Source organism: Schistocerca cancellata, chromosome 5 (genome assembly GCF_023864275.1).
Source record: "Schistocerca cancellata isolate TAMUIC-IGC-003103 chromosome 5, iqSchCanc2.1, whole genome shotgun sequence".
NCBI lineage: Eukaryota > Metazoa > Arthropoda > Insecta > Orthoptera > Acrididae > Schistocerca > Schistocerca cancellata.
In genome coordinates this window covers 491,998,771-492,021,140 of record NC_064630.1, presented here as the reverse complement: position 1 = coordinate 492,021,140, position 22,370 = coordinate 491,998,771, and the positions used below count along the sequence as shown (strand labels likewise).

The 22,370-nt window shown below is 39.8% G+C and overlaps 1 protein-coding gene across 2 annotated transcripts in view; it reads left to right on the top strand.

Annotated features, from left to right (window-relative positions):
* The window catches only part of LOC126187765 (zeta-crystallin-like), a 164,448-nt gene extending 160,452 nt beyond the window's left edge, over nucleotides 1-3,996 (top strand). For both annotated transcript variants that reach the window (XM_049929030.1, XM_049929031.1), the window contains exon 8: nucleotides 2,456-3,996. In XM_049929030.1, coding sequence (XP_049784987.1) covers nucleotides 2,456-2,617 — 162 coding nt within the window. In that variant the 3' untranslated portion in view covers nucleotides 2,618-3,996. The remainder of the gene's footprint in view (nucleotides 1-2,455) is intronic.
* The last annotated feature ends 18,374 nt before the right edge of the window (nucleotides 3,997-22,370 follow it).

The window sequence follows — 22,370 nt, the reverse complement described above, 5'->3', positions numbered from 1 at the left end:
CCTGCTGCATGAATTTTTCCCCGGCATTCTTCTCGTAATTTCTCTCTGAACATAGTGATGGAGTCATTGTTTATGATTCTGTGTTACAATACTTTCCTTGTATGAGCTTTACCAAACTGGTCAGGAAATTATATTGTTAACATTTAGTGATCATGGGCAGATAAACCATAAGATATTGGTTTTACAGCTAAATCACTGCAGGTTGTTGGGTTTAAAAACAAATGCTGTAGCTGTTGCAGTATGTCTTTCAATCCTCATAGGGAATTTTGCTGAGGACAATAATTCAGACTTGGACATCAGCAACTCTCAGTACTAACTGAGGGCACAATCTGACAGAAAATCAATGATAAAGTCTCCACAAACAATGATTTTCCTTTTACATCTGCATAACCTTATTAAAGCTATTTCCAGCTGTTTTAAGAAGCTTAAGATACTTCCTACTAGTAGGGTCATTGTCATTAATAGAATTGTATGTAACTAAATGGAAAGCACTTGGAGCTTTTGAAACTACAGGTTCCTTCCCGAAGGTAAAAGAGAAGGGGAAAGATGAGCAAGCTACCGTGGTGTGTTTGGTGGAATTCTTATTTGTACTTCTGTAATATGAAAATTTGCAGTATACATGTTGCCACACATCAGAGATCTTTTCAAAATGCTTTGTTTTTTGCTGGGTTTTGTTTTGTAAAGTGCTGGGAAGTTGTAAGCCAGTGTATAAGACCTTTACCATTCAAAGGATTGATAAGTTTTAAAGCTTTGAGGAATAGTCTATTGTCACTTGACACAGAAATAATGTACTTTATCTCAAGTATAGTGCATTTTCACCGTAGAAAAACTGTATTTTTAACTGGGAAATTCAGGATTTTTTTCCTTGTCTGTGTATATGGAGGAGGGGTAGCTGGCAGATAGAGGGAGACAGCCAGTGTGTGGGATGAGAGTACAGAAAGAGGAGGCAGCAGATGTGAGGTCTAAGAATGCAATACACAGAGCCAGTGACTTATGTTGCACACACTGACTATGACATAAAGTTGTGGTGTGGGAAGGGTTGACAATACAGAGGAGGGGGAGAGACTGTTGGGTAGATGGTGTGGGTGCAGTGGCCTGGCTGTCCATGGATGCTGAAGGTCTTCTAAAGGCCTTTACAGACAGGCACTCTCACCCATCCTCCCTGGTAGTCCACAAACATATTACAGATTTCCTGTAACATATCCTCACAACCCCACTAATCATCTCACCACTCCCAGGAACTAGCCACAAAGGATTGTCCTGGACTGCAGCAACTGAACTATGTCATTTGTCAAAGCTTTGATTATTTGTCATCCTGCCTGGAAATGAAGGACCTCCCACCCCACCGCCAGTTGTCTACCGGACTCAGTGGGCACTGCCAAACTGTGGCCAACAACCAAGTTGACCACTCAGTGACGGAACATGCTGCTGAGCACAACCCATGCCATCTGAATTATTGAATTACCCCCCTCCCCACCCCTCCCTCCTCAACACCAGCTTTTCTGAACTACATATCTGGGGAGTTATCCTTGAAATACATCATTCACTACTGTAATCCTCTGTCCTCATTCTGTTAACCTACTGCACTCACACCTTCTACCCAGCAGTCTCTCCCTCCTCAGTTCTGCCTCCCACTCTCAATCCATATCTTCATGTCATTGTCATGGTGCAGCATACGACTTGCTGACTCCAGTGCTCATTTGTCGCATTCTTATCCTGTACAACTGCTGCCTTCCCCTTCTGCATTCCTATCTTGCACACTGGCTGCCTTCCTTCGAGCCACCAGCTAACCCTCCCCGACCCCTGCCCTCCTGCTCTCTGCCTTTTCCTTCCCCTACCAGAGCTCATTAAATAATTGGTCCAAAAGATAACAAGTTTACATTTCTTTTTGTGTTCCTGTTGATGACTCAAGCTTATATTTTCAGTGAGTGGTCTCCTTTATTCCTAAATTAATTACATTCTACCAGAACTTTCATTACTGTGATTTATGTTGTTACTTTTTGTATTTTCTTCTAGATCCTTATTTTTTACTCTGTCAGCTGTCTGTCAGCTCCCAATGGATGATGGGACAATTAAACTGATCTTTCTTTGACCTTACAGTCCCTTAAATAAATTTCCATTCATCTTTGCCTGCCTTTCTCCTCATACCTCATGGGGTTTCTCTTAACATGGGATCAAAGTGACCTGCCAATGCCCCCTTTCGGCCTTTTGATCTTTTCTCACCCTGAAGGTGGAATCAGTGGTCCCATATATTGGAGGTAATTTTAATTTGTGTCCTTTTCTGTCGTGTGTGCCAAGTGTTGTATCTACGGAAGTGGAGTAGACATTAACACTAGCTTTTAATTCCTCATCATTTATAACTCTTAGTGTTATAAGAGATTAAGATTGTAGATACTGTTAATATTTACTGATGATGTAAATTGTGATCAGTGTTTGACATATTCATAAATTCCAGGAAGAACATTTGGAGGCTGCTGGTGTGATTCTGAAAGGAATTGAAGATGGATGGGTTAAACCTATAATTGCCAGAGAGTATGCACTTGAGGAAGCTTCCCAAGCTCATCATGACATTATTCATAATAAGGGTGCTAGAGGAAAACTTGTTTTCAAGGTGTGAATTTTGTAAAATGGAAATTTACTTTATGGTACCCTAAAGATATTAAATGCACACAGTCTGCTCAGCATTAATCATACCAATTTGATCTGTTATGTTCCTGCATATGGCTTTTATAGAGAATGAGTTCAGTTTGTGGCAGTATTGAATACATTATGTAATACATTTTAGTTTCTAAAGCAACATGTTATTTTGGATTACAACATTGGAGATGCTTACAGATATTAATTTACAATGCATTTGACGTAAATTAGTATTTGTAATGTCTCTATTGAAACCAGTCTATACTATTACTGTTGGAGAAGTTCTGAACATTGCTTCAGTGGCAAAATTAGGGACTGGATCATTGTTGAAATAATTGTATGGTCCTTAAGTATTGGAGGAAGACTTTAAGATTACAGAATTAGTTTTTCATTCTTAAAATAAAAATGCATCAGTCAACTCTTTTTTTTGGGGGGGGGGGGGGTACTGTAAAGTAAATGTGTATCATAGTAACTTATTGTTTGATTTATATGACTTCTGTGCCTCTTGTATGTTTTTTCTTATAGATATGCTTTGTAAAAGATCAACTTATTATTATACATTTGGACAAAGCATTTTATGTTATTCTGGCAAAAGTCAGTTGTCAGTTTGGAACATATTTTTTTATTGTGATATATTAATTGAAGATAAAGAAAGAAAATATTAAACATTTACAGTTACACAGTGATAAACAAGCTACTGCATGCACTGCATATCATGAATTACATGAATGCTGTAATACATCACTGCACATATGATCCTGCACAATTAATCATGGAACATTTTTAATTATTTGTGTGTTCAGAATGAAGGACAAGTGTGGTTACTTCATATTAATAATCTTTATCCAGGCCTATATGTTGAGGAGTGTAAAATGGAAACATTTGTGATGTAATACGGAGTTCCCAATGCAACCCAGTTTTCATTCAGATTTTCATGATCTCGTATACATTAGTGATAAAATTCTTTGTCATAAGTGAGCAGACATTTGAGAAAATTCATGGAAAAACTGGTATATTTAACTAGTATGTTTGCACTAAAGCACCATCATGTGATGGAATGCCTGTGGACTCATTTTATTAAATAGGCTGGGAAGTGTCTATTTGTTTGATGCACATTAAACAGAAATAAATATTAAAGTATTTTTTACACCACAGTATTGCTTAACCTTTATTGTGATCTGTGAGCTTTAAAAATGTCAGAATTGTGACTGATAGAATGGAAATTGTTTGCAGTGCTCAGAAGTTCTTGTTTAAACATATTTTGTTAGTTGCCTGTGCATTTATGCTTGGCATTTGGTCAAGACAGCTGCTATGTATTGTAATGTTTTATTACTGTTAATAAATACATTCCTTAAATAACATACGTGTATGTGAAATTATTTAAATAGAATATGTAAGAAGTATGAGTTAACCAAGACTACTGTCATGTTAAGTATAGTGTACACACTATTCTAGAGATCTGTATACATGCAAAACTGAGTTTGCAGCAGTCCCAGTACATGTACTGCCATAGTACATTGTTACAAAATTTAAACCTAATTCACATAACGAAACATAACACAGTTCACATCACACTTATTCAGCAGTTGGCTGACAAGCATTTTTATAATCCTGTATAAGAAAGTAGTCTTTTTAAATATTTCTTTGAACTCATAGAATCTGAGTTCTTTACAGTTTCTATTGTTAACTTACCTGGAGGCTTCTTCCTTAGTAGTTCCTCCAAATGATTGATTTTTGATTATGGCAGTTGTTTTCACTGTTGTGTGTGTTACATCTTCCATTGCATGCTGTGTGGTTCTTTGGTGGATATAGGAGGAGGAACAGATAATGTTCATGAACAGAGAATTAAGATATTAATTTATTCTACATCTAATATCAAATAGTAAAAATAATACATAACTTTGTTGCTGTAGTGGCAGCATCAGTCGCTAAGGTAGATTTGAATGTAGAAATATATACAGGTACAAAAGATTTATAAATCTGTCACTCTGCATTACAATGTCTACTCGGAAGTTGTTGAGCACTGGCCTATGAAATGTTATTCAACTGGCAAATACAGAAAATGTGGCTCAGTGCTTGAATGTTCGAACTTAAGTACATCCGTTGCTGGAGTTCTGGAGAGGGGATGCTTGCATCTCATGGCAGTGGCATAATCATTCATGGCAGCACCCTTGGGCTGTGGTAGTGGCTGTAGGAAATGCAGCGGCGTAACTGGTGGCATACGTATTTCAAAGTGCAGCTGAATAGATAGTGGCTGATACCGCAGTATTCATTAAATACTAGCTGTTCCCCTCCATGCATTGCTGTGGCTCAGTCTGGTTAAATGGAAAAGGAAGCAAAGAGAGAGCCCACATTTCTAATACATACGAGAATTGTAATCTCCTCCTCCTCCTCTGTCCATGTCCTCCTCCCCGGTCTTTGTCCATCTCCTCCTCTTTCCCCTCTGTCTCCTGCTCCTCTCTCTGTCCACCTCATCCTTTCTGCTTTCAATGTCCACTTCCTCCCACCCGTTTGTCAACTTTGTCCATCTCCTATTCCTCCCTCTCTCCCACCTTGAGCCTTGTTTATTGTTTTCGAAAATTCAAATTTTGTAGTAGTATTACAGGTGGGTAGTGGGCGTGTGCGGTGTGCATGTGACCATACATTTATCACAGTAATACATAAAAATTTGAAGTAAATTGGTCAACATATTTTGAAATGTTTGCTAACACTGTTTCCCCTTTATATATTACATATATACTTAAATACTGTATATATTAAAAATACATACCCTATGTCTGATGGAACTTTCATCAGAGTAGGTCTGGAACTCGTCAAGATTTTTGGTAATAGTGTTTCTTCGTTATGCATTACATGTTTATTTATGTATTATATATTTAAAAAATGGTATATATAAAAACCTGCATATTCACATGCAACATAGTGTCAAAATTTTGAAGCACTTCTGTGGATTTAGGGTTTTCAACAAAAGAACATTTACATTTTTTTATAGATTTCCCCTGTACACCGTATTGCACTCCAGTGGGTACAGTCAGTTCCACAAGAAAGTGTATGCCATATTGTTAAATTTAATGTCCACAGTAATGTCTCTGATAGTGGTCTCAAATCTATACTCAATGCGCTTTTGCACCGTGTTTGGGTAAATAGTATGAGAGTTGAAGGTTTTGTTTTGTCAATTGCAGTTTTGGCTATTTGCACTTATTTACAGCCAATTTAAATGCTGAATAATGTGCAGTATTGCCTTCTGAGGACTGTCAAGAAGCTATTTGGCTCGAACAAGGCAAACTGGGTGCTTCAAGAGGATAATGATCCAAAACATCGCAGCCATCTCTCTACAGTGTGGAAACAAGACAGTGGGGTGTCAAGATGGATTGGCCTGCAATGTCTCTGGATGCAAATCCGATTGAAAATGTTTGGTTGTATATTAAGATGAAGCTTGAAGGAAAGCCAATATATACTTTGAAGCAGCTGTCGTATAAAATCAGGATGACAAGGATACACTTTCTTGTGAAACTGACTGTAGATAAAGACATGTGTATTCAAATATAATGTTGTGTCAGAATTTGAAAGCAATCGGTGAACAAGTTTCCAGTGTTTAAGATTTTGAACAAAGAACATTTACCTTATTGTTTATATAGATGTAAATGTTCATTTGTTCTAAATCTGAAATCTACAAAAGTTCTTCAGTGATCCCTTGGTCATTTTGACACAACATTGCATTTGAATATGTGCATTGTTATATACCTATGGGAGCATCCTATTGTGTCTCTGAGACAATGTTGCATTCAAATATGCGCATGTTTTTATATACTTACTACATGGTGCTCCAGTAAGTATATAAAGATGTGCATATTTCAATGCAACATTGTGTCAAAATTTCAAGGGAATCTGTGAAGAATTATCAGGGATTTTAAGATTTTTAACAAACAAACATAAGGGTTTTGCTAACAACATATCCCCTTATCACACACACAGAGCGTATGGCATTCCAGTAGATGTAAAGCCATACTCGTATTCAAATGCAACTATTTCTAAAAATTTTAAAGCAGTTGGGTTGGTGAAGAACTTTCAGAGATACATGATTTTGAAGAAACAAACATTTATATTTTTGTTTGTATAGATGTTAATCACTCTTGCTGTCTGTGGATCTCATCTCATGAAGAATCTGCTGTGCGTATCAACTGGCTCTTCTTCTTTTCTTTCAGTTTCAACTTTGCTATAACATTTTTCTACTACACAAGTTTTAATTAGTGCTGCTGCTGTTGGCATTTCTTCCATTACTGTATTTACTTCACCCTTTATTTGCTATGTCTCTATTTTCCTCTTCATCTTCTTGAAAAGCATTTTCCCCCCCCCTCAAACAAGGCCCGCCTCTCTCTATACTCTTCTGCAAAAGCTTTATTACTACTAAATCCTTCTTCCAATTACTTTCTTTCTTTTCATGTCTAATGGTGACTCTAATGTTTCTCAGAATGCTTTACTTTTTGTCTACAACTTACAACTACAGCTATATTCTCGTTCTTTCGTGAAACTGTGTCTTGGCACAGTCTTCATTTTCAACACTAATAGCTTAACCAATTACATCTTTATTTTGTACTGCACAATATATCAGAGGTTCCATGGTGGGGCTCATCTGGAATGAAATTTAGTTTTCCTGTGTGCACTTCTTTTTGATGCTCGAATCATTGGTTGATCGTTGTTCACCTCTCATCAAAACTTCTATAATTGTGTTGGCAGTATCATTCTTGTTCATCTCTGAATCTGTCTGGTATCTGGCCTCATGTGCATCTGTTTGGCCAGTTATTTTGTGACACCAGATGTCTGCACAAAGGTGATGTAATTTCCATAAATTACCAGCTGGTGGTTTGTGAGCATTGGCCTCATGTGCAGTACCATCCCAGATCAAGCAAATTTGGTGCCAAAGACATCAATGTGAGTGCACCATCATGATCCTCAAACCACTGGAATGTGATTACAGTCTCGAGACATGGGCAGTTATCCTGCTGAAGTGGTTATTGCCTTTGGTGAAGACATGAAGCATGAAGGGATGAAGGTGCTCTGCAATAATGTTCATGTAGTCCACAGCTATTTTGGTGCCTTTGATTACTACCGCAGTTCTCATAGAAGCTGAGGTGAATCCATAGGATAGTATTGTCCCTACTGGCCTGTGTCATCCAATTAAGTAATTAGATTTTGTGTAGAGTTTGCACATTGATGTCGGTAACCTTAGATTTTGTGTTCTTGTAGAAAATTTAATAGGGATGCTTGTCATCCAAAACTGTTTGATAGTAAATTTTATTTTGCCAGTGACACAGAATACTACATACTACTAGGTCTACTACTTCGCTTCTGCCATTTTTTCTCAAAATTCAGAACTTTATTGTGAGAAACTCTCAAAAAAATTATGATTCATAGTATTGCCCATCGCTGGCCACTACTTTCTCCGGTCTTTCGGATAGCATATGAATCCTGTAACGGAAGAACTGGGCATCTTTTGTGGGGATCAATTAATCGATTCAATTTTGCACTTGTTCATATGATCGGAAGTGCTGGTCAGCCAGACTGTGTGCCGCTGATAAAAAAAGGTGGTAGTCACAGATAGCAACATATGGAGAATACAGCAGGAAGGATAGGACTTCTCATTTCAGAGTTTCCATGTATATTTTGACGGGTTTTGCGACATGGGTTTGAGTACTGGCATGCTGCAAAATTACCTTTACGTGTCTATTGTTGTATTGTGGCCGTTTGTGTTTCAGTGCTGGGCTTGAGCACATCAATTGCTTTCCATAATGATGTCCTGTGACTGTCTTCGTCTGTTTCAGTAGCTACGAAAATGTTCTGTCTTCCATCACCATGCTGGTCTTCGACATCAAAATCACCTTTCTTAAGGCATTGAAAACATTCTCTGCATTTTCTTCCACTAATAGTTCCCTCACCATTGGTCTTACCCAGCATTTTAAGAGCCATAGCTGCAGATTTCTTCATGTTAAAGCAGAAAATTAAAACTCCCTGCAAATGGCGAGAAATGGGTACGTAAGTTGATGTACCGAGAATAACCTTATGATGCAATCACAAATCGACTAATATTTGTATGGCATTATGTTTACAGATGCCTAAGCTTATTGTATTACACCTATGACCAATCACTCAATCCTCGCTTGCCGCAACTGCTGTCTATTGCAAAACGGCGCAAGCAAAGTTGTAGACCTAATATATTATGACAATTTGTTGTTGCTCCATGCCATCATGATAAATTATATCAAGATTGTGTCCCAGGAGTACTAAATAGGATTTAAGTAAGATGACACAGGAGCCAAACAAATACAGTTATAACTTCGGAGTAAACAGAAGTGACGGGGTGGTGCACTGTCTTGCTGCAGGAACAGGTTGTCTTGTGGGGTACTGTAGGCAAATAAACAGATGTGCTTGATTAGGCAGTAGGTTCCTGGGTCTTTGCCAGTAAGAGATGATGACAGATGACAAACTATTCTTAAAAGCGTTAGACCCAGTATCACACAAATGCTTGTCAACAAAAGTATAATTGTATGGGGTATCACACCAAATTTATGACTGGATTGAGTATTTCTTGAAAGGGGGTATGCAGCATGTTATTTTGGATGGAGAGTTGCTGAAGATGTAGAAGTAACTTCAAGCATTCCTTGGGGAAGTGTGCTGGGATCCTTACTGTTCATATTGTACATTAATGGTTCAAATGGTTCTGAGCACTATGGGACTCAACATCTTAGGTCATAAGTCCCCTAGAACTTAGAACTACTTAAACCTAACTAACCTAAGGACATCACACACACCCATGCCCAAGGCAGGATTCGAACCTGCGACCGTAGCAGTCCCGCGGTTCCGGACTGCAGCGCCAAAACCGCTAGACCACCGCGGCCGGCGTACATTAATGACTGGATAGAATATATTAATGATAACCTCAGACTTTTTGCAGATAACACAACTATCTATAATGAGATACTGTCTGGCAAGAGAAGTTGCACAAATATCCAGTCGTATCTTGGTAAGGATCCAACACAGTACAAAGACTGGCATCTTGCTTTAAATGTTCATTAATGTAAAACTGTCCATTTTACAAATGCAAAAAATATAGGACTTTGTGGTTGAAAATCAATGTATTAGAACTGGAACCATTTAACTCACATGAGAGCAGTCGAATGAAAGCAAGACAGATGGGAACAAAGTAAGTAAACTGTTTATTGTTTCAAATGTAATCACCATAACTGTTAATACATTTCTCCCCACAGTGAGACAAGATGGTCAATGCCTTCACGATGTTTGCATTTGCCTGTGGAATCACTATTTTACCCAAGCATGCCCCTCTTTATCCAAAGCAAACTGATGGCCACAAAAGTCTTTCTTCAGGGCTTCAAATATATGGAAATAGCATGGGGAGAGATTGGGACTGCACAGAGGATTTGTAAAGACTTTGCAGTGAAACTTCTGCAGCATAGTTGAGACAACCTTGGCAACATGTGGGTGGGCCCATAGAGTGGGTCCTCAGTTTCCTTGAAGGAGAAGATGCCCATTGTTGCTCTGTGCCTCAGGACTGCAGTAGACTTTATATGGGGGAGAGGGGACAGGAGGGCATGTATGAAGTACTTGCTCTTTTGTTGTGGTCATGAAAGGTCATAATCATAGACTTCATATCCGACAAGTGACTAAGAATGTAATACTGCCCAAAGTGACACCTTGATAACTATTCTGATAGTTTCACTTTCTGCGCAGTCGAAAAATTCATACCAAGTGTCCCAGGCTGTATCTCACTGGCCAGTGCTTGGTGTTACAGTGCTCTCAGTCTTCCTTCTGAGTGTGTGAGCTCTGTATGCAAACAACCCGTCTTCCTTCTTCAGTCCTGGTGGTGACTGGTTTCACATAGTCATCTTGAGTACTATCCACTTGAAACAGGCAGAATGTACCCATTATCATTTTGGGCCTTGAAACTGTGGAGCAGAAAGAATGGTATGAAAGCCTTTAGAGTCTTCAGAATGAAAATTTTACTCAGCAGTGGAATGTGCACTGTTGTGAAACTTCCTGGAAGATTAAAACTGTATGCCGGACTGAGACTCAAACTTGGGACCTTTGCCTTACGTGGGCAAGTGTTCTATCGACTGAGCTACCCAGGCATGACTCACGATCTGTCCTCACAGCTTTACTTCTGCCAGTAACTTGTCTCCTACCTTCCAAACTACACAGAAGCTCGAATGCAAATCTTGCAAGACTAGCACTTTTGGAACGAAGGATATTGCAGAGACGTTGCTTAGCTACAGTCTGGGGATTATTTCCAGAATGAAATTTTCACTTTGCAGGAGAGCTTCTGTGAAGTTTGGAACGTAGGAGATGAGGTACTGGTGGAAGTAAAGCTGTGAGGATGGGTCGTAAGTTGTGCTTGGGTAGCTCAGTCAGTAGAGTACGTATCCGCGAAAGGCAAAGGTCCCGAGTTCGACGTTTGGGTCTAGGTCCGGCCCAGTTTTAATCTGCCTGTGGAGTCTTGCTTTGCTGTATTATATGCAGATATCATGATGGACAGTATCGTATTCCAGTTTCTCTGTTTATCAGTGTGCATCAAGAGCATATCTACTGATGTCTTATTAAAGCATTTTGTGAGACCATTCATCTGTGAGTGGTATACAGTTGTCATATTGTGGGTGGTTTCACAAAGTGAAATTACATCTGATATTTGTCTCAACTGGAAAAGTTTACCACAATCAGAGATCAGCACAATGTAGCAGGTAAGGTAGCCAGTGCATCATTGCATCAATTGCTGTTTGTTGACTGTGAGAACATCCACAAAAGGTTGATTCCAATTTAATGGAATGGCGCTACTGTAGGCAGAATTGATACCAGATGCCCCAGAGGTAACTGCAAAATGTGCTTTGGTTGCTGGCATTCCTCACATAATGTCTGCTGGATCAATAGAGGTCTGGCAAGTAATACCTGCATCTGATTCTGTCTTGAATCCTAAGTAACCAGATGAGGAAGCATCGTGGATATTAGAGATGGGCAAAACTGTTCTTTTCAGAGATTGGATCAGAACTGTTCACTCCCTGAAATGAATTAGCTCTTTTTCATGACTCACCACTCATTTACAGTAGAAAATAAATGGAAGGCACATTGCCCTTTAAACTTGGTTTATTCCAGTACTATACCTGTATTTTGATCTTGAACACAGATAATGAGTAAGAATTTTGTATTGTTTATTGAAATTTCCACGATATGACAAAGTTTTTGATTATTGATTTATTTTGCACTATCGTGGTTTTTTGGGTGATCGGAAAATTTCGTAACTTGAGATTTACATTAACAATATATTTGGCTATAATGTATTAAAATTTCATTAACCTCATACAAATACATCGCAAGCCATATATTTTTAAAGTGAACGTTTCCTTCCGAAGACGCCTAAAATTGCAAGATATAAATTTGACTGTAAAACGAAAGTGCTGCATATAGCCTTACGCAGAATAAAACAAGGAAAATATTGGTGTATCACATTTTGCGATACATTTATCGGTTCGCTCGTAATTAAAGCGTAAATTCGAGTGTCCATAATAAAAATCCTATAGTAAGAGGAGTCATCAGGAACCTAATCTAATCAGTTTAAACAAATAAAAATAAAATAAAAACAATTGATGTATACATAACATAATAATGTAATATACATAGCGGTATTACTACGAAGAACAATATCCAGTAGGGACGAACTCCGATGCAGAGGCGCTGAGTCGAGTAGGTCGAGCCGCGAGCTGTATTACTGCGTGAGCTGAGACCGCAGCGACCAGAGTGACACCTGAGTCGCTTTGCTCAACGCTCTGGCTAGAGTCGAGACAGTGGGGTGAGCGTTGAACGGGCGAGTTCCGAGGGTGGGGGGGAGTGGTGAACTCACCCGCTCCGAGACAAATCGTCCGTTCCCTTGCGAGCAGGTTGTTGCAAGTAGTTCCTATGTTATCCGCTAGGTGGCTCTCTGTCCTGTTGCTCGCATCAGCTGCCCAGAGGGCAGGACGTGCGACTGAAACGATCGCCGACAGAGTGCGACACTGCACGCGGCAGACGACGCACAGAGACGGCACGGCATATGTGAAACACAAAATCCAATGGAGCACTGCACAATGCAGGCAGCCAAGGTAGAAGCAGGGCAGAGGCCGGCGCTGGCTGTGTTGTGTGGCGTGCACTGTGCTCTGACCAGCAGAGGCGCTGCTGATATGCTCCGTCTCTCTCTCTCTCTCTCTCTCTCTCTCTCTCTCTCTGCCGTGGGAAACGTTTGGAGCTACCGTTGTTTTTTTCTGAATCACTGATTGTTCACTCCTTTGAAAGATTCAACTCTATGAATTAGTTCAAGAGCGGATCCCCCATCTCTAGTGGATATACTTCAGGTTAACTGGCCACAAATGATCTGTGATGATGAGTAACCATTTCTGTCCCATTGGATTATTGTTCCTCATACATAATGTTCCCTTTATGAATTGGAATCTCCTTTGGCCAGTTCTTCATTCTCAAAGGCACTTATGGTTTCCAGCAATGCCAGATCTTCCCTCTTCTCGCCAACAGTACCATTTAATACAACGATGATTAAGATTTCATCCACACTGTTGGGTTCTGCCATAGGATTCCTTGAACGGCAGTTGGTGTTTTTCTGTTTGCATTTTTATATTACTGTGAAGTCATATTCCTGAAGCCACAGTGCCCATCTCACCATTTGACCTGATGGATCCTTCAGGTTAGTCAGCCAGCATAGAAAATATTGGTCCGTCATAGTGGTGAATGGTTTGTCAAAGAAATACAGCCAGAACTTGTGGATGGCTCAAACAACTGCAAAGCACATTTTCTCAGTTGTAGAGTAGTCCTCCTTGAACTTGGAGAACACTATGGAAACATTAGTTATCACCTTTTCAACACCTACCTGGATTTGCACCAGGACAGCACCTAGCCCATAACCATTAGCATTGGCGTGAAGTTCGATCTTGTTATTCTCATAATTGATTTCTAGGGTGGAAGAAGGTGTTAGCACCTCTTTAAAAACAAAGAAAGATCTTCCTTGCACCCTAGTCAAGGAAAATTTGGCATTTCCCTGCAGTAGGCCTTGCAAGAGATGTGCCTTCATTCAAATGTTATTTATGACTCGTTGATAGTATGACCACATTCTGAGAAAACATCTCAATGTCAGGAGGAGAATCGGAAAATCTGTGACTGCTCTTACTTTCTTTGGATTGGGGCGGACTTCATTGCCATTCACTTGGTGCCCCAAAAATTTTATTTACCAGGTGGCAAAGAGATTTTTCAGGTGCAAGCAGAAGCCAGCTGTATGAACACACATCGACATGGTTGTCAGGTGTCTTAGATGTTCTTTGAATGTCTTAAAAAAAAGTAAAGACATGTCCATTAAAGATGTTGAAGCTGGTTGTCATTCATATGCTCAAAGGCAACTGGAGCATTACATAGTCCAAACAGCGTTAACTTTGGAACCACAGAAGCCATGATGAGTTAATGAAGGCTGTCATTCTCCCAATCAGTCTCATCAACCTCAGTTGGGCAGTTGTCTGTCCACATGTCCATAGTTGGGAAATACTTTGCTCCTCTCAGTGAGGCAATGCGTAGACATTTTTTTTTTTTTTTTTGTGATTTTTTTTTAAGCTGTTGGTAGTCAATACAGAAATGCCAGATGTCATCCTCCTCCTTCACAAGGACCACAGGATAGAACCAAGAACACTCTGAAGTTCAGTGTCATTTTGGAGCACCTTTTCCATTTGCACTCCAATTATCCATTGTTCAGGTTACCATGAGTTGCTTTGTCTGTTTTTTGCCACCCCAGATTTGAAAGCATACAAAAAATTGGTGCAAATGGCTAACACATACTGACTGGCTAACACATACCAACATTATTCCTCAGACAGGCTGGATCCTGTTGGTAGTCCAGTAGCTTCCCCCATGTATTGTCTGTAGTTGTAGCAGCGGCAGTGGCAAAGTATGATTCTTTGTCAATGGGTGCCCTTCCTGGACTGGTTTGGGTGTCGCTACACACATACCATTTGGGATGAGTTGTGGCTGCTTGTCATAATTAGTGATCCGAAGTTCTCCTTGACCATCTACAGTGCTTATTGTGAACCTGAGTAGATTTTTTCATTCAACAAAAGCTTCACAGTTTAACTGAACATCTAGATTGACAACTAGAACTTGTGTCTTTGATTGTGGCGGGATAACAGTGTCTTCAATTAGAAGCAACTGCCCAAAGCAATCTTTGTTACATGTGTGTTCCAAAATAGCTTCACAAGTTTGGAACTCCGATCTTCTGTAGTCTTTGACTGGTTATGATGCCTGCAGCAAGTTCCTTTTGAGAATAACATCATGACTACATGACAAATTCAAAGGGCTGTGTTCTGTCATTGATAGTTATTGTTGCAATACATGTTCCTGTCATCTGGACATATTTCCCATTTCTGACTTTCAGCACAGTTGCTTTCTCATCATATAACATAGTCTTCTTTAGCACCTGACAAATAGTGCCCAAGCAGGCTGGCCATTGATGTTGACACCAATGCGATTTCCTGATGTCTTGATGACTGTTGTCTAGGAAGGATTTTCATCTGTGATGGCCTCACCACCATAGGCAGTTGCCTCACTGGCTAGATGAATGGCAAGTACATCCATATGGTGGCAGGGGCACAGCTGCCATGTGTTAGAGAGTGACCTTGTCCAGGGAACATACAGTAGTTGTCAAAAATTGCCCTCGTTCTCTGTACTAGCATACTTGTCCATAGTGATACACCTCTCCAACATTCTTTATTACCTCCTAATATGTAGGGTTGACTTTCATGGCTGCTGTGTCTTGCTTATTCGGGTCTCACAGTTCTGGTGCCATAAAATATTGTATCTCTTCTCTTACAAGAAGTCTTTTCTCTTAATCTTCTCTGTTTCCTGTTATATTTCCTTGATGTGCTGGCACCATTTGTTGAATTCCTCTGACACTGTGACAGCTTTTGCCAGAAGAGATTTTATACAAGTCTTCTATGACTCCTTTCATCAACCATGAGATTTTGTCAGCTTGTGTCGTATTCAGATTCACAATGTGGCGTAAAACCAGAACATTCTGTGTGTTAGAACTGTGTTGTTTTCCCATGACACTGAGCCCTGTTCTTCAATGTTTCTTCAGCTAAGTGGACATACTGCTGATTGACACCAAACATTTTTTTCAGTTTGTACTGGAATTTATCGAAGCTATTGATCTTCTCACATTCCTGCTGGGCTGTGCCATCCAAGAAAGGTACACATTTGCCAAACACATCATGTCATCTCACCTGTTGTTTGAATGACTTGCTCAAATCCTGCCAGCAATTTTGTTGGATGCCTGACGTGTAGTGGCCTTGTTGCTATTTTGGAATCTGTTGGTCTTCTGAACACACGCACCGTGGGAAAAACGCACTGCTAATTGGCATAATAGTGATGGATGTTTTCAAGTACCCAGTGCCTCCAGCAAAAAATGTCACATTGTAACCACAATCAAGTCCAGATCCGAAGGCAAGATAATCAGTGAAATGTGACATTTAGCACTGAAAGCATATTTATTACGTATACCAACTTAACCAACATACAGCCAGAACAGAGCTGATCAGCTGGACAGTGTGTGCAGTTATTTATACGAGCATCATATATTCTATAACATACATAACAAATTTTGAGAACTAGCAACATGCTAGCCAGTGATACCAACCACTACACAACACTGCACTTGGCATAGCTTGTGGCAATATAAAATAAGTCTGATCACAGTAATAACGGATTTTACATTGTCATTTGCTTACACTGACGAGTGCAGTTACCATGGCAGTTATTGGTATTGCAATACAACAACAGGTACATCATAATGATGTCACAGGGATATTGACAAATTTTTGGACTTTTCCAGTTTGTGGTATGACATAAAGAATCACTAAGCTGTATCCAAGGTTCTCGAGTGTCCACCCGGATCCGATTGTCGAAGTTCTATGATATTTCGGTGAATAACTGTTCCGCCATCATCAAGTGGTACTGATGCACCACCTGATGATGGCAGAACAGTTATTCGCCAAAATATCGTGGAACTTCGACAATGGGATCCGGCTGGACACCCGAGAACCTTGGATACAGCACATTCGCCGGGAAAGCCTCAGATCACATACAATCACTAAGCTATGTTTCCCGCAGTATGAGCAGGTGTAAAAATTTGAGTGGGATGCAGGCTTTCTTATCCTATAATGAAAAGGTGACTCTGGTTGGTATGGCAGAACAAAGTAGTTGTTCTGCAGTACTGAATAGTTGTGTGGAGTTTTCAGCTATGTGGTTCATCTGTCCACTGCTACAATCAGCAAGAGTCAACAATGATTTGTCATCAACATACCCACACCTACATTGGTTGATTTTGGTGACACTGGCTTTCCCCATATCAAGGTATAATTGATACCTTTTATAGTGCATTGCTTTTAATGATGTATCAGTTATGACACCACAATCTAATGGTGGCGTCTACCTTTATGTAAACGCTATTACATTGTAAACGTTTATTGCAACTTATAAAATGAAATAACTTCAGTTCTAAAACCAGGGAATTATAAAATCTATGTTAACACACTACAGGGAACTTCAGGTGATGAACATGCTACAAAAAATCAAAGAAGATAAAGAAACAGTTTTCAACATTATTAATGGCATTTTAATGGTAATGTAAGTGTGGGAAAATATTGCTCAAAAGATAAGAGGATAGTTCCAAAAGTAACGCCAAGTGTCGTTGGTGTAGTTCTAGCGCTTGAACCTTCCTCTTTCATTTGCAGATGGTTCCATTGTTTTGCAGTAGTTGGTGCCAGCAGAGGAGTGTTCCAGAATGGAGTCCGATATGGACGCGCGTCGTGTAAAAAAATGATGTGTTATTGAATTCCTCACTGCTGAAGAAATTGCACCAACTGAAATCCAGATGTATGGAGACAATATGATAGACATAGCAATGCGTGGCGATGGGTACGGCATTTTCAAAGTGGTGAAAAGGGTGTGCACGACAAGCCACGGCACAGTTGACCCTGCACAGCTGTCATCCGTCGCATGCAATGAAGAGAATCTTGATCAACTCATCCCTGTTGATCGGCGGATAATGACCCACAATAGCTGAATGTCAGCTATAATGTCTTGGAAACAATGCTGGAACATCTTGGTTATTGCAAAGTCTGTGCGAGATGGGTCCTGCAGATGCTTACAGAAGAACAAAAAAAACTCATCGAATGAAAATGTCGGGACCTGCTGGATCAATATGAAGCTAAAGATGACAATTTTCTGAATAGCATCATCACTGGAGATGAGATGCGGTGTCACCATTATGAGCCGGAATTCAAGAGGCACTCCATGAAATGGTGACATGTGAATTCCCCGTCAGAGAAGAAATTCAAGACACAGCCACGTGCAGGCAAAGTGATGTGGACAGTCTTCTGGGAAAGCCAGAATGTGGTTCTTTTGGATGTTCTGGAACCTGGAGAAACTGTCACTTCAGCACTCTGCAAGATGACACTAAGTTGAAAGCCTGAATTTCCAGGGTAATGCCACAGAACAAGATAAAATTTCACCTGCAACATGATAACACTAGGCCCCACACCAGTTTTGCAACCATACAACTCACTGCAAAATTTGCCTGGACTATCTTACCACATCCACCGTACAGCCCTGATTTAATGCTTGAGACTTGCATCTCTTCAGAACTCTTAAAGATGGACTACATGCTGAACATTTTCAAGATTTGGATACTGTTCTCAAAGCTGTAAGGAACTGGTTAGCCTCAGCTGGTTCTGATTTTTACAAGTGTGGCATGCAGGCTCTGATTCATCACTGGCGAAAGTGCATAACGAATAGTGGTGACTGTGGAAAAATGACAGTCTGTAGCTGAAATATTGAATATTGTTCTATTTAGCTGTGCTGTTGTGTATATCCTGTAGTTTCCACGAATAAAAATAGGAAGCATTACTTTCAGAACAACCCTCATAATTGTCAGTTGTTTTAAACATGCAGGACCCATAAGTCTTTCATCATCATCCCTCTGTGAGGGCAACACATTTTCAGCAACAACTGATGAGAGTGACATTCCTCGGGTGAAATGAGGACATTACCCAAGTAGACAACAGTCTTACCATGCATGCCTCAATGACTGAGGAAGAAATAGTTGCTGTTTAGATTAGATTAGATTAGATTTACTTTCATTCCAATTGATCGTACTGAGGAGGTCCTCCAGAATGTAGAACATGTCAGAAAAACAACAATGCATGACGAATATTTACAACTAAAACAAATAAGCTAATGTACCATTCCACAGGTCCCAAGTGGAATGATAGTCATTTTTTAGTGAACACTATATGAAAGAGTCATTTTACAAATACTAATGCACTGAATTTAAAATATAAGTTTTTTATTTATTTATAAGGTAATAAACGTGTAATACAGCTACTATAATACTTATTTACAATGAACGCATACTGCACTGAAATGGTGCAGAAGTTAGATTGTACACACACACACACACACACACACACACACACACACACACACACACATATTTACAATGAACACATTACTACACTGAAATTGAGCAGACGTTACATATAAATCAGTAGGTTTTACTGAGAAATTCATCAATGGAGTAGAAGGAGTTGGCCACCAATAAATCCTTTAGGCTTCTCTTAAACCGAATTTCATTGGTTGTTAAGCTTTTTATGGCTGCTGGCAAGTTATTGAAAATGTGTGTTCATGAATAATGCACACCTTTTTGTACAAGACTAAGTGACTTTAAATCCTTGTGGAGATTATTCTTATTTCTAGTATTGATTCCATGAATTGAGCTGTTGGTTTGAAAAAGTGATGTATTTTTAATGACAAATTTCATTAAGGAATAAATATATTGGGAAGCAGTAGTTAGTATCCCTAGTCCCCTAAACAGGCTTCCGCAGGACGTTCTTGAGTTCACACCACATATAACTCTTACTGCTCGATTTTGTGCCCGGAAAACTTTATCTTGGCTTGATGAATTACCCCAAAAAATAATCCCATATGACATTATGGAATGAAAGTAAGCATAGTATACCACCTTTTTCATTTTTATATCCCCTATGTCTGACCCATGAACCATGGACCTTGCCATTGATGGGGAGGCTTGTGTGCCTCAAAGATACAGATAGCCGTACCGTAGGTGCAACCACAACGGAGGGGCATCTGTTGAGAGGCCAGACAAACGTGTGGTTCCTGAAGAGGGGCAGCAGCCTTTTCAGTAGTTGCAGGGGCAACAGTCTGGATGACTGACTGATCTGGCCTTGTAACACTAACCAAAATGGTCTTGCTGTTCTGGTACTGCGAACGGCTGAAAGCAAGGGGAAACTACAGCCGTAATTTTTCCCTAGGGCATGCAGCTTTACTGTATGATTAAATGATGATGGCGTCCTATTGGGTAAAATATTCCGGAGGTAAAATAGTCCCCCATTTGGATCTCTAGGCGAGGACCACTCAAGAGGACATAGTTATCAGGAGAAAGAAAACTAGCGTTCTACGGATCGGAGCGTGGAATGTCAGATCCCTTAATCGAGCACGTAGGTTAGAAAATTTAAAAAGGGAAATGGATAGGTTAAAGTTAGATATAGTGGGAATTAGTGAAGTTTGGTGGCAGGAGGAACAAGACTTTTGGTTAGGTGAATACAGGGTTATAAATACAAAATCAAATAGGGGTAATGCAGGAGTCGGTTTAATAATGAATAAAAAAATAGGAGTGTGGGTAAGCTACTACAAACAGCATAGGGAACACATTATTGTGGCCAAGATAGACACGAAGCCCATGCCTACTACAGTAGTACAAGTTTATATGCCAACTAGCTCTGCAGATGACGAAGAAATTGATGAAATGTATGATGAAATAAAAGAAATAATTCAGATAGTGAAGGGAGACGAAAATTTAATAGCCGTGGGTGACTGGAATTCAAGAGTAGGAAAAGGGAGAGAAGGAAACATAGTACATGAAATGAATTGGGGCTAAGAAATGAAAGAGGAAGCCGCCTGGTAGAGTATTACGCAGAGCATAACTTAATCATAGCTAACACTTGGTTCAAGAATCATGAAAGAAGGTTGTATACATGGAAGAACCCTGGAGATACTAGAAGATATCAGATAGATTATATAATGGCAAGACAGAGATCTAGGAACCAGGTTTTGAATTGTAAGACGTTTCCAGGGGCAGATGTGGACTCTGACCACAATCTATTGGTTATGAACTGTAGATGAAAGCTGAAGAAACTGCAAAAAAAAGGTGGGAATTTAAGGAGATGGGACCTGGATAAACTGAAAGAACCAGAGGTTGAACAGAGTTTCAGGGAGAGCATAAGGGAACAATTGACAGGAATGGGGGGAAAATACAGTAGAAGAAGAATGAGTAGCTTTGAGGGATGAAATAGTGAAGGCAGCAGAGGATCAAATAGGTAAAAAGACAAGGGCTAGTAGAAACCCTTGGGTAACAGAAGAAATATTGAATTGAATTGATGAAAAGAGAAAATATAGAAATGCAGTAAATGAAGCAGGCAAAAAGGAATACAAACGTCTCAAAAATGAGATCGACAGGAAGTGCAAAATGGCTAAACAGGGATGGCTAGAAGGCAAGTGTAAGGATGTAGAGGCGTGTCTCACTAGGGTAATACACATACTGCCTACAGGAAAATTAAATAGACCTTTGGAGAAAAGAGAACCACTTGTATGAATATCAAGAGCTCAGATGGAAACCCAATTCTAAGCAAAGAAGGGAAGCAGAAAGGTGGAAGGAGTATATAGAGGGTCTATACAAGGGCGATGTACTTGAAGACAATATTATGGAAATGGAAGAGGACGTAGATGAAGATGAAATGGGAGATATGATACTGTGTGAAGAGTTTGACAGAGCACTGAAAGACCTGAGTCGAAACAAGGCCCCAGAGTAGACAACATTCCATTAGAACTAATGACAGCCTTGGGAGAACCAGTCCTGACAAAACTCTACCATCTGATGAGCAAGATGTATGAGACAGGTGAAATACCCTCAGACTTCAAGAAGAATATAATAATTCCAATCCCAAAGAAAGGAGGTGTTGACACATGTAAAAATTACCAAACTATCAGTTTAATAAGTCACAGCTGCAAAATACTAACGCGAATTCTTTACAGACGAATGGAAAAACTGGTAGAAGCCGACCTCGGGGAAGATCAGTTTCAATTCCGTAGAAATGTTGGAACACGTGTGGCAATACTGACCCTACAACTTATCTTAGAAGAAAGACTAAGGAAAGGCAAACCTATGTTCCTAGCATTTGTAGACTTAGAGAAAGCTTTTGACAATGTTGATTGGAATACTCTCTTTCAAATTCTGAAGGTGACAGGGGTAAAATACAGGGAGCGAAAGGCTATTTACAATTTGTACAGAAACCAGACGGCAGTTATAAGAGTCGAGGGGAATGAAAGGGAAGCAGTGGTTGGGAAGGGAGTGAGACAGGGTTGTAGCCTATCCCCGATGTTATTCAATCTGTATAGTGAGCAAGCAGTAAAGGAAACAAAAGAAATGTTCAAAAGTTCGGAGTAGGTATTAAAATCCATGGAGAAGAAATAAAAACTTTGAGGTTCACCGATGACATTGTAATTCTGTCAGAGACAGCAAAGGACTTGGAAGAGCAGTTGAACGGAATGGACAGTGTCTTGAAAGGAGG